Below are 14,130 nucleotides of genomic sequence, written 5' to 3' on the forward strand. Positions count from 1 at the left end.
TTTTATTGCTTTTGTCTATACCGGGGTCACCAACCTTTTCTGCAGTAAGAGTTGCTTATGCTTGGTGAAAATTATCCCGAGCTACTAATAGTATCAGTGTTTTCATAGGTACCATATCAAATACAATTACATCAGTGCCCTCCCCATGCAAGATTCAGCGGCGATCACCTCAGTACATCAGGCAGAGTTGCAGTAATGTAAAAAAGGCTTCTTCAATTTGGAATGCCTCTACACGGGCAATACAAAAGAGCCACAGCTACCATGCCCCTTGGACCAAGTGAATAATGAGTAATCAGACTCCAGGCCGCCTCATGATTTATCACTCATATCAGCCTTAAATATAGTTTGCAAGTTCAACCATTTTTCTTCAAACATCAGCTGAAAAAGGTTTTGAGAATACATACATTTTGATTCAAATACATGCTTTTTGTTTTTGATATACATATATTAATTAAACCAAACAAAAGCTTCTAATTTAGTAGGCCTGGCTGCACTTCCTTTCAGGTAGCTGGAGAGCTAACAGTAGCTTTTGAGCTGCTGTTTGGAGAAGCCTGACTCGTTTTTTTCTAAGGCCTAACGGTGCTAATGGTAACATGATCCCTCCTCTCTACAGTAGTCACAGAATTTTATTTCAAACTTTTACTTTCTCTGCATTTTTCCAAATTACAGGAAAAATTCAACCTCCTGGATATCACAGTAGGAGGATTACGTGCATCATACATAAGGAATTTTCTAGCATAAGCTGAAAATATATGGAAACAAATGACTATCATTGTCTACCCAACTAGGCTTGGCAAATAGAAACCCGGCAGAAAAATCAATGATGCACCGGGATCAGCAAATTTGGAACAATTTATGCTTGTACAAAGTATCTCAACACAGTAATTCCTTGTTCCAGAAAGAAGGCATATCTATTCAGACAAGCATTCAGATGCTATTACGACAGACAGAAGGGACCTCACCTTCCAGGCCATTTACATGTGCTGCAACCATCAGTATTTTCTTCATTCCACGTGTCACTGTGGAGAGGTGAAGTAAAGAATAACATGAAATGAACAATGCTGGAGGATCCCGTAGACACGAGTGAACATTTCTATCTCCAAAACAACTATCACATACTCTACAAGTACCCTACATGGATAATGAAAGTATCCTTGCACAATCTAGCTGTCACATTAGCTACTGTGTTTTTCCTGAAAAACATTCTGGTACAGATCTCTAGTACCACCTGCTGTGCTTCGAGCACATTTTTTCAAGGCATTAAATATTATGTTACCTAGGCTCAGATCATGTTCCCTAGATTTGTGACTCAACGTATATTATAGTATTTTGCTTTTTTTGATAAAATAATTTGTGTCCCTCTTTTATATTTATGTTTCGACTTTGGTACCTACTTGTAAATTGTAGAATATCTGGAGCATTAGTACACATCAAAGTGTTCTGATAGCTATTGGTTTAAGTCAAATTCTTCATGCTTATCACTCTGTTCCTTGGTCTACTTCGGCAGTGACTCTGTGAGGCACTGATGGGCAGGTGCATCATAGACAGTTATCCCCGTCTCGGTCGCCATATCTAATGGTAGCACACACGAGTGTGTTCTGCTGACGTATCTCTGCAATCTGTGTAACAGCGAGAAATATATTTATGAATGAAGGCAGCGCAAAGGAAAGCCAGTATCCACAAGGACCGTTGTTACAGAAGGAAAGCAACAAATTATTATTAGGCAGGTATGAAAGAAAGGCACCAGAAGGATACCGCATAATCTACATTGATGGTGTCGGTGACTTAAAAAAGCGGCACAAATCAGCAGAATAGTTCCTACAGTAAGAGCTTATCTAAGCAGATCCTGTTCGCTGACACCGGTACAGGATGGGATACACTTGGCAGTCACCTCCTTATATGGTGGTGCCAGTGAACAGCTTGTGAGCACTTATAATTGCAGACCTTTTAGAAATGTTGCATCTTTTAACAATTTAATGCAGCATTTCATTTCAACAAATCAAATTGAAATGAAAAGATTTCTTCCAATATCTGTGGCCCTTGGTAAACCCTTTGATTCTACAAATTAGGGCAATTGTTCTCTATAGGGCTTGCATGCTTTACAGTTGCACTTAAAAATGTGATAACTAGTGGTTAACGAAAAACAAGATTTTGGACCTTTACTTAAAATGCAACAGTAAAAGGAATGCGATAAAAAGATGGCAAACTGATTTGAAAACTAAAAATGATCAAACAAAATATACTAGCTCAGTAGCATACCTTGAAAATAATAAACTGTGAAATAAAATTACAAACACGGTAATGCTAGGTGGAATTATAAGTGCTAGCTAATGTCTAAATTGGCTCACAATTTAAAATAACTCAAAGTAATGTCATCTTAGTGGGAAAATACTATAACAAGTAAAATCATATACATCATGGGGAGACCCCCGACCTATCAATTTCAGCTTCTCATGCAACCAAAAACATATTATAGTACTGTATCTCCATGTTGTACAATAAACTGTATGCAGTGGACCAATTCCATTCAAAATTAAAAAATATTTTTACAGCTTTTACAGGACTTCAGTAAGCTGTTGTGTTTGCAAAAAATGCATTCAAACTCAGAAAAGGAAGGTGCAGAATCCACTACCTCCATGTTGTTGAAAATCTCAGAAGTTAGGGGAAAAAATAAGCAAAATCAGCAGAAACAGGAAAAATGTCTTACTATTCTTTCCCAAGTAAGGTGTACTTGAGGGTTCAAATCCACCTTACTTAGGAAGAACAGTAAACAGTTACTTACAATCTTTGTCTATTTTCCAGCTTTCAAATTTACTGACAGTCTTCAGACAATTTGTAAATAATTCACAGTTATATTGTATTTCAATTGTGGCTTCCACTAAATTTAATCAAGGCTTTTAACAAACTCTTCTATATTTTACCCTCTTATTGCCAGGCAAGAGTGCTAAGTAAGGAGATAAATCAAAATAAACAGGAATTCTGGACAGAGAGAGGCATTATCTCTATGTCCAAGATGAGAGAGATTTTATTGTTTAAAGTGTGGAAGTCCCAACTCTTCCTTATTGATCACTTTGCAAGAAGAACTCTAAGGGCCTATGTGCCATGCCCCGTGTGATGGGACTGCTAATTCTCGCCCCCTATAGTTACCATTACCCTCTGGTACGGTAGCCCAAGAGCTGAATAGACCACTCCATTACCAGGAAAAAGTGTAGGTCTTCTAAGAAATGTGAAATAACTAAGAGAATTACATTTGTTTGTATCCAATTCCCTGGTTATTCTTCATGCATTTTCACCTGGAGATTTCTGCTTCTTTAAGCAGCTGTAGTCTCCGAAGGTACTCTCTGGGCTTGCTATATTTCTGCATTTCTTTGAATCTCGATCGGCCCGGTAACACAAGTTACCAGTCTCACTGGAGATTACAAGTATTGTAAAGCTTAATTTATAATTTTGACTAAGTGATATTATCAACAACATAAATGGGATACAATAAGTGGTAGAATAGACAAAACTTGCATGAGTCATTAATAGATTGATATGAATGAAGATCAAATATAACCTTATAGGAGAATCGCTACTTTCCAAGTTCAAATCCTGAAGTGCTGGGACATCATTAACGAAGGACTTGTGATAGCGTTGTATTAGTATGTAAGAAAAACTGTTTGCCAAAAATCACAGCTTGCTTGGATCCTCTATAGTACTGCTGTATTCACTGTACCAAAAAATTCAAATATCAATTGCACTTGGAAAAAATGCAACTAAAGCAATCAATCTAGAAAAAAATATAGCTTTTAAATGAATGCTTAATGAGCTGGAACTGCAAGGGCTCTGATCAAGTCCTTTTTATGTCTGATCTAGAGACAGTGTTGGCTGTTTTGCCAGCCTTATATAATACAAAATCCATAGATAATAAAATGCATGCATACATACATAGTGTGGCTTGGGTCAGTCTCTCCTTTGATTGTTCTGTTCAGATCTTGCTTCTACCCACCACAACGTATATCATGGGACAGCTGGTCCACCCACTTTAGCCATTGTCTCTCTTGCACTATGATTATATTTTGTCTGATCACATGTACATCCAGGTAAAAAGAAGTACACTTGAGTGCCAGGACTTGTAGGCCAATATTTTACTTTGCTAATGTTTTTTTCTTTCCAAACTTTAGTTGCTAATTTGTTTAAGTCATCCCTGTGTGTTAAAATTATGTACAGTGATTTAAAACAACAGCATATTTTTCATTCCATCAATAGGAGTCATATTTTCCTGTATCATGTATCAATACTAAAAAGGGTTTCTATACCTGTTCTAAGTGCACCTGCCTTCCAGGAAGCAGTTGTACTGCTCGATGAAAATGGTTACTTTAAAAAAAAAAAAGAAAACAAAAACACATATATGGCTGCCAAATGTAGGAAGTGGCAAATATGCTTTATGAATTTGTGGCCAGTGCTTTCAATACAAACAAATGTAACCTTCATAGCTATTGTTCCATCTTGCCAAGGGTATACCTATGGGTTTGGCTTTGTTAGATCTTGTAGGTACAGTGGGAGCAATCAAGATTATCAGATTAAATTGTGGAAAATCAAATAGATTGAGATTCTGTCTCAAGTGTCATAGATAGAATATAGTATACTTGAAAGTAAGATTTAAATAAAGCCGTTAGATCATGAATGAAACTAGGAGGATACTAATAAGGACTGATAAGCGAAATAAGTTTTTATTACAGCTATAAAGCAGAAGCTGTTTTGATGATAACCTGTTTCATACACAAATGGTGTAAAGCTAGAGAACGGTTATTGAGCGGTTGAACGAAAGTGATTTTGAAATTTGGACTCTGCAATCAAGTTTTATGATGCCTTTTTATGGTTTTATTGAATTGTTTTCAGATATTGCAATGAGGCATTGAAAGTCTAAGTACAATAATATGCTAGAGATGTTGAGTTTTAACAAATCCATCCCATTATTTTACAATGACCCTTCAGGCCCTCCGAGGGAGCCAATTGGAAAACTCTGACACGCTGTTCTGCTTACTGTCAGCCACTTTATCCAGTTCTGCTGCTTGCCCTGTTGCAAACCAACATGTACCTTAACAACAGACGCTGCACTGCAACATTCTTGGTTTCAGTACATATTTATTCTGAATTCAGGAGGATGACATAACAACTCATGAGAATTTGAAGACGGTTCACCATTTGTTAAACAGATCAGCTGTAATAGAGATATCTATATTAATGGTGATCTGAATACAATATGAGGTCACTGCATACCAGGCAAGACTACATATAAGGGATGAATATTACATAGTGTATTGGTTTCTGTAGGAGGTAGCATGCACTACCACACTGCCTGAATAGCAGAGCCTACCTACTTACCAAATAACACTGCTTAATTTGCTACCACAGACATTGTGCTGTGTCACTGATGAAGACTATGTCTTGAGTTCTGCTATGGTTTAGAGCTATATTTGCCAGACATGGTAGGACATGTGCCATTACCTAAACTCCATTACTTTGTCTGTCCATTACCTCATCATATACACTAGATCAATGCCATTAGTTCTTCTGCTACTACATTGGGCACTTTAACACATTAAGGTAAGTGTTCCTTGTTTTTTTATGGATTTTATTTTAATTTCAAAATATTTTGCTATGACTATTATTATAAGGGTTAGCACCTTTTTAAGTACAATTTCATATAGCTGTTTACCATTGGTTAGAAATAGGGACCCATTTTGAAGTTAGATTTATACAAGGTGATAGTCTAGAGGCACTGGTAATATTTAATGCTACTCATAGTCTAATGAGGGAATGGTATACAAGGTATATATAATAAAGGAGTGGCTAGTGATATAATGACCTTAATAGGAAATGGTGTATATATCATAACAGTGGCAGAGGAGCCCTACAAAGTAGGGCGACTGGTATGCCATGTTATATAGACTGTACGACAACTAGAATTCAAATTAAAAATGTAGGTTTGGTTAGAAAGGGGAACATTGTTTACATTGTACAAAAGGTTTATGTTGGTTAGTGGGATTGTAAGAAACAATAGTGCTCCATGCACCCAGTCCAAGAGAGTAACTGAATTTGTGGAATGTAGCACACATTATTTAATTCCTTCGTAAGCTTGGACACCCTTTGAAAGAACAAATGAATGCTTGAGCTGGATGATGGCAGCTATGATGAAGTCAAATCGCTGTATAAACAGACAATCTCTGTTTATGACCAGTTGAACAATTTTTATACTTTGCTCCTTACAGGTCGCAGATCTGCACTGTAGAACTCTTTCACACTTTCCGAAACCTGGTGGCAGCTACCGCTGAAAATAATCTGCCAGAGTCTCTATGGTAAGAACCTTGCTTTGCAAGGAGGCTCTCTTTCTGTCTGAGCAATAGACTTATAACAGTAAGGCAATAACCTGAAGAAATCGCAGGCCCTTTGAAAGTTAACAAGAAGCGGAGGACTATGTAGAGAAATTGTTTAGAGTTGAATGTTCGTGCTGTGGTTACGTCTCGTTATACGTATTAAATGTCTCTCACACGTTTATTTAAGCAATTCTTGTTATTTTATCATACTTCACAGCAGTCTGTGAAGTACATCAACAGTTCGGAAGTGTCACACCATTTCTGGTTAACATATAAGAAACATTACATCTAGTAAAAGGTTACCAATATCATGTTGAACACGTGAATACATGCTCCAATACATAGACAACCATCGCAGTAAATGTCATTAAGTATATAAAAAATATATACAGCGCCCATAGAGAGGTAGTAAGTGTGCTATAAGAGCTGCAATACAATACATAACATAACTGTTGAAACAGGGATTCGGGTTGCAGGTAAATATCTCTACACCTTATGCTTAAGGTTTCTAGATTTTGCAAAATCGGATAACCTTTATACTCATGCTCTGCCCTAAAGATTAGAGGAATAGGGTTGACAATAAATCTAGTCATTTGTGGCCTAATAAAAACAATATCTGCTCTACAAGTCCCAGCCACCTATATCATTTGGAGGTATTACTTGTCCCTCGCCGGATAGATCTGGGCAGGACAGCACAATCTCATGCCAAGCCTGCAGGACACTGTGCTGACTCAGGCCCCTTTTTCTTCTTTTTACTGCATACCCTTCACATTCAGTTCATTCACTAAGTTCCCTCGCCTACTGCCATATGTCTGTACTTCATTGACTTTTCCAGCTCTTAAGAAATCTGGCATCTAGCTAATATCAGCGTCAAGTCTGTGAATCTGCTTGACACATTGTCAACTCTAGACCTTAGGAAAAGACCCAGCACGCACACCACCAGAGACCTTTAGGTATATCCTATAGAGTAATTGACAAACTGCACAAGTGTATCCCAAAAAATACCCAAATGCAGAGCAGCTCCAGATCCTATGGTAAATGTCTGCTCCCTCCTTGCTGGACCTCTGACATCTATCATGTGCATCCGAGAACATATGAGTAATTTTTGTGGGAGTAATATGGACCCTGTGCTCATAGTAGTACTAGATTAATTTAAATCTGGAGTTTCTGGGAATGTTAGGCAAGCGTTTCAATTTGATATTCAAGTCTCCACCAGTCAGTTGTAGTCCCTAATCTTCTGAGCATTTGTCATGTGTAGAGTCAGTTCACATCCTGATAGTGCTAGGAGGAAACGATAGGCGAGTGTTGCTGCTATGATTGTGCTATCTAAATTGTAGGCATCCATCAGGCATACATGTTCTGGGAACTACTTTGTAACCGTATGCCTTCAACTACTTATTGTTTATTGGAAAAGAGAAACAAGGGTAGTAAGGGTGAGAGGCGCCGCACCTCTAAGCAGTAAACAAATAGTTTTTACAAAGTAACGAAGTACGAGCAAAGTCCGGTGCAAAACGGCCCAGTGCCTTACTACCCAGTAGGCACCAAAAAGGGTACTAGGAGTACCCTAGGAAAACATGGGACAAGAAGGCCACAGCACACAGAATGTAATGTCCAACAGTAAAGCAAGAATAGATAGTTCGATGGCATCTGTCGCTGTAGATACGCATGTTCTGCAATAGCTCGCCATCTGGTGTTGGGCCGGAGTGTTACAAGTTGTTTTTCTTCGAAGAAGTCTTTCGAGTCACGGGACCGAGTGACTCCTCCTTTTGTCTCCATTGCGCATGGGCGTCGACTCCATCTTCGATTGTTTTTTTTCCGCCATCGGGTTCGGACGTGTTCCTGTCGCTCCGAGTTTCGGAACGGACAAAATAGTTAATTTCGGAAGATTTTCGTCGGTATTGTTGCGTTCGGGATCGGCGTACTTAGATTCAACACCGCATCGAAGATCGAAGAGCTCCGGTGCCCTTCGGGGTAGTTTTTCGATCCTCCGTCGGGGCCTGGTCGGCCCGACCGCGTGCTGAGGAACGCCGATGGAACGGACCCCGTTCCGTTTCTGCCCCAAATGCCACAATAAATACCCCTACACAGACCAACACTTGGTCTGCAACCTGTGCCTGTCACCTGAGCACAGCGAAGACACTTGCGAGGCCTGTCGTGCGTTCCGGTCCCGAAAAACACTCCGAGACCGTCGAGCCAGAAGACTTCAAATGGCGTCCGCACCGACAGCCCGACGGGAGTTCGAGGAACAGGAGGAGGAAGGTACCTTCTCGATCCAAGACTCAGACTCCGAAGGATTCGACGATACACAAACCGTGAGTAAGACGTCGAAAAACACACAGAGAAACATTTACAAGGCCCAGGGGACGCCACTGCCGCCAGGCCATGGCTCGACCCATAAATTCGGTGACCGACCGTCGGCACCGAAAAAGGCCAAAACAGTGCCGAGATCGTCCGACTCCGGTCGAGACACCGGCACGCAGCCTTCTCGGGACCGAGAAAGTGCTGGAGACAAGCCTCGACACCGAGATACCGGTGTGGACACGGCTCGACGCCGAGACAGCGGCACCGAAACAGATCGACGCCGAGAGGTTTCGGCCCCGAAAAGGAAAAAAGTCACCTCGGAGCCGAAAAAACACGCAGACAAAGTTTCGACGCCGAAACAAACTGCAAGCGACCCAGCTTCAGGCTCTTATACAGAAGAGCACTCGCTAACCTCCCAAATGCAAAAGCATAGGTTTGAGGAAGAGCTACAAGCAACTGATGTGGACCATACGCAAAAGCGTATCTTCATTCAGCAGGGGACAGGAAAAATAAGCACCCTTCCCCCCATTAGGAGAAAGAGAAGGTTGGAGTTCCAGACGGAACAAGCACCACAACCAAAAGTGGTTAAAAGAATTACACCACCACCCTCTCCTCCGCCTGTGATTAACGTTTCACCAGCACAAACTCCATCTCACTCCCCAGCTCACACCACCATGAGCCAGGGTGACCAAGATCAGGACGCATGGGACCTACACGACGCCCCAGTGTCAGATAACAGCCCGGAGGCCTACCCTACAAAGCCATCTCCACCAGAAGACAGCACCGCGTACTCTCAGGTGGTGGCTAGAGCAGCACAATTTCATAACGTAAGCCTCCACTCAGAACAGGTCGAGGATGATTTCTTGTTCAACACACTCTCCTCCACCCACAGCTCCTACCAAAGCCTGCCTATGCTCCCTGGTATGCTCCGGCACGCAAAAGACATATTTAAGGAGCCGGTCAAAAGTAGGGCAATCACACCACGGGTGGAAAAGAAGTATAAGCCGCCTCCTACGGACCCGGTTTTCATCACTACACAGCTGCCACCAGACTCTGTTGTTGTAGGAGCAGCTAGGAAAAGGGCCAACTCTCACACATCTGGAGATGCACCACCCCCAGATAAAGAAAGCCGCAAGTTCGATGCAGCTGGTAAAAGAGTCGCAGCACAAGCTGCAAACCAGTGGCGCATCGCGAACTCCCAGGCACTACTTGCGCGCTATGACAGAGCCCACTGGGACGAGATGCAACATCTCATTGAACATCTGCCCAAGGACTTCCAAAATAGGGCGAAACAAGTGGTTGAGGAGGGACAGACCATCTCCAACAACCAGATACGTTCCTCCATGGACGCTGCAGATACAGCTGCACGGACAATTAATACATCTGTAACTATCAGACGGCATGCATGGCTCCGAACGTCTGGATTTAAACCAGAGATTCAACAAGCAGTTCTCAATATGCCTTTTAATGAAAAAGAACTGTTCGGTCCAGAAGTGGACACAGCGATTGAGAAACTCAAAAAAGATACGGACACTGCCAAAGCCATGGGCGCACTCTACTCCCCGCAGAGCAGAGGGAATTACAGCACATTCCGTAAAACGCCCTTTCGAGGGGGGTTTCGGGGTCAAAGCACACAAGCCAGCACCTCACAAGCAACACCGTCCACTTACCAGGGACAGTATAGAGGAGGTTTTCGGGGACAATATAGAGGAGGGCAATTCCCTAGAAATAGAGGGAGATTTCAAAGCCCCAAAACCCCTACTACTAAACAATGACTCACATGTCACTCACCCCCTCCACACAACACCAGTGGGGGGAAGAATAGGTCATTATTACAAAGCATGGGAGGAAATCACTACAGACACTTGGGTTCTAGCAATTATCCAACATGGTTATTGCATAGAATTTCTACAATTCCCTCCAAACATACCACCAAAAGCACAAAATTTAACAACACACCATTCCAATCTCCTGGAGATAGAAGTGCAGGCACTATTGCAAAAGAATGCAATCGAATTAGTGCCAAACACACAAATAAACACAGGAGTTTACTCACTGTACTTTCTGATACCAAAGAAGGACAAAACGCTGAGACCAATCCTAGACCTCAGAGTAGTGAACACTTTCATCAAATCAGACCACTTCCACATGGTCACACTACAAGAAGTATTGCCATTGCTAAAACTACACGACTACATGGCAACTTTAGACCTCAAGGATGCTTATTTCCATATACCAATACACCCATCTCACAGGAAATACCTAAGGTTCGTATTCAAAGGAATACATTACCAATTCAAGGTACTGCCTTTCGGATTAACAACCGCACCAAGAGTCTTTACCAAATGTCTAGCGGTAGTCGCTGCACACATAAGAAGGCAGCAAATACATGTGTTCCCATATTTGGACGACTGGCTAATCAAGGCCCATTCGTTCATACAGTGCTCAAATCACACAAATCAGATCATACAAACCCTCTTCAAACTCGGGTTCACCGTCAATTTCACAAAATCCAAAATTCTGCCACGCAAGGTACAACAATACCTGGGAGCCATAATAGACACATCAAAGGGAGTAGCCACTCCAAGTCCACAAAGAATTCAAAATTTCAACACCATCATACAACGCATGTATCCAACACAAAAGATACAGGCAAAGATGGTATTACAACTCCTAGGCATGATGTCATCATGCATAGCCATTGTCCCAAACGCAAGACTGCACATGAGGCCCTTACAACAATGCCTAGCATCACAGTGGTCTCAAGCACAGGGTCACCTTCTAGATCTGGTGTTAATAGACCGCCAAACTTACCTCTCGCTTCTATGGTGGAACAACATAAATTTAAACAAGGGGCGGCCTTTCCAAGACCCAGTGCCACAATACGTAATAACAACAGATGCTTCCATGACAGGGTGGGGAGCACACCTCAATCAACACAGCATACAAGGACAATGGAACGTACATCAAACAAAACTGCATATCAATCACCTAGAACTGCTAGCAGTTTTTCAAGCACTAAAAGCTTTCCAACCAATAATAGTTCACAAATACATTCTCGTCAAAACAGACAACATGACAACAATGTATTATCTAAACAAGCAGGGAGGGACGCACTCCACGCAGTTAAGCCTGCTAGCACAAAAAATTTGGCATTGGGCAATTCACAACCAAATTCGCCTAATTGCACAGTTTATACCAGGGATACAAAATCAACTCGCAGACAATCTCTCTCGAGATCACCAACAGGTCCACGAATGGGAAATTCACCCCCAAATTCTGAACACTTATTTCAAACTCTGGGGAACACCTCAGATAGACTTGTTTGCGACAAGGGAGAACGCAAAATGCCAAAACTTCGCATCCAGGTACCCACACAAACAATCCCAAGGCAATGCCCTATGGATGAACTGGTCAGGGATATTTGCTTACGCTTTTCCTCCTCTCCCTCTCCTTCCTTACCTGGTAAACAAACTCAGTCAAAGCAAACTCAAACTCATATTGATAGCACCAACTTGGGCAAGGCAACCCTGGTACACAACGCTGCTAGACCTATCAGTGGTACCCTGCATCAAATTGCCCAACAGGCCAGATCTGTTGACACAGCACAACCAAAAGATCAGACACCCAGATCCAGCATCGCTGAATCTAGCAATCTGGCTCCTGAAATCCTAGAATTCGGGCACTTACAACTTACCCAAGAATGTATGGAAGTCATAAAACAAGCAAGAAGGCCATCCACCAGGCACTGCTATGCAAGTAAATGGAAGAGGTTTGTTTGCTACTGCCATATTAATCAAATACAACCATTACACACACCTCCAGAACATGTAGTGGGTTACTTGCTTCACTTACAAAAATCTAACCTGGCTTTCTCTTCCATTAAAATACACCTTGCAGCAATATCTGCATACCTGCAAACTACCTATTCAACTTCCCTATATAAAATACCAGTCATTAAAGCATTCATGGAGGGCCTTAGGAGAATTATACCACCAAGAACACCACCTGTTCCTTCATGGAACCTAAATGTTGTCCTAACTAGACTTATGGGTCCACCTTTTGAACCCATGCACTCCTGCGACATACAGTTCCTAACCTGGAAGGTGGCATTTCTCATCGCCATTACTTCCCTGAGAAGGGTAAGCGAGATTCAGGCGTTTACTATACAGGAACCTTTTATACAACTACACAAAAATAAAGTCGTCCTAAGGACCAATCCTAAATTTTTGCCAAAGGTTATTTCACCGTTCCATCTAAATCAAACAGTGGAACTTCCAGTGTTCTTTCCACAGCCAGATACCGTAGCTGAAAGGGCACTACATACATTAGATGTCAAAAGAGCATTAATGTATTACATTGACAGAACAAAAAACATCAGAAAGACTAAACAACTCTTTATTGCATTTCAAAAACCTCACGCAGGAAACCCAATTTCTAAACAAGGTATAGCCAGATGGATAGTTAAATGCATCCAAATCTGCTACCTTAAAGCTAAACGACAGCTGCCCATTACACCAAGGGCACACTCAACCAGAAAGAAAGGTGCTACCATGGCCTTTCTAGGAAACATCCCAATGCAAGAAATATGTAAGGCAGCCACATGGTCTACGCCTCACACATTCACCAAGCACTACTGTGTAGACGTGTTATCCGCACAACAAGCCACAGTAGGTCAAGCTGTATTAAGGACATTATTTCAGACTACTTCCACTCCTACAGGCTGATCCACCGCTTTTGGGGAAATAACTGCTTACTAGTCTATTGCAGAACATGCGTATCTACAGCGACAGATGCCATCGAACTGAAAATGTCACTTACCCAGTGTACATCTGTTCGTGGCATCAGTCGCAGTAGATTCGCATGTGCCCACCCGCCTCCCCGGGAGCCTGTAGCAGTTTGGAAGTTACCTTCAATTATTTATATATGTATCATCTCAACCTTAAATAGGTGCATACTTAGTCACTCCATTGCATGGGCACTATTACTACAATTCAACTCCTACCTCACCCTCTGCGGGGAAAAACAATCGAAGATGGAGTCGACGCCCATGCGCAATGGAGACAAAAGGAGGAGTCACTCGGTCCCGTGACTCGAAAGACTTCTTCGAAGAAAAACAACTTGTAACACTCCGGCCCAACACCAGATGGCGAGCTATTGCAGAACATGCGAATCTACTGCGACTGATGCCACGAACAGATGTACACTGGGTAAGTGACATTTTCATTCCTGATGTCGTTCTGTAGGTTGGAAGAAGTATGAAGTTGAAACGAGTCTCAGATCCTGTTTGCAGATGGTGTCTTTATTTATAGTTGTTAGAAATCATTGAGTCATCATGGAGATACAGCCAACACGTGTTTCGTCACACAGGTGACTTCATCAAGGCTGGGGCAGCTGGCCGATGTGGGTAAGTGGTGATGCAAAGTAGCTCAGTGATCAGTGGAGTGGGCTTAGTATAATGGTAAACCTG

The 14,130-nt window shown here is 41.8% G+C and overlaps 1 protein-coding gene across 2 annotated transcripts in view; it reads left to right on the forward strand.

Moving 5' to 3' along the window:
• The window catches only part of ADAT1 (adenosine deaminase tRNA specific 1), a 250,049-nt gene that overhangs the window by 142,857 nt on the left and 93,062 nt on the right, over nucleotides 1–14,130 (forward strand). For both annotated transcript variants that reach the window (XM_069217496.1, XM_069217497.1), the window contains one exon: nucleotides 6,255–6,341. In XM_069217496.1, the coding sequence (XP_069073597.1) occupies nucleotides 6,255–6,341 (87 nt within the window). The remainder of the gene's footprint in view (nucleotides 1–6,254; nucleotides 6,342–14,130) is intronic.

Source organism: Pleurodeles waltl, chromosome 12 (genome assembly GCF_031143425.1).
Source record: "Pleurodeles waltl isolate 20211129_DDA chromosome 12, aPleWal1.hap1.20221129, whole genome shotgun sequence".
Classification (NCBI taxonomy): domain Eukaryota; kingdom Metazoa; phylum Chordata; class Amphibia; order Caudata; family Salamandridae; genus Pleurodeles; species Pleurodeles waltl.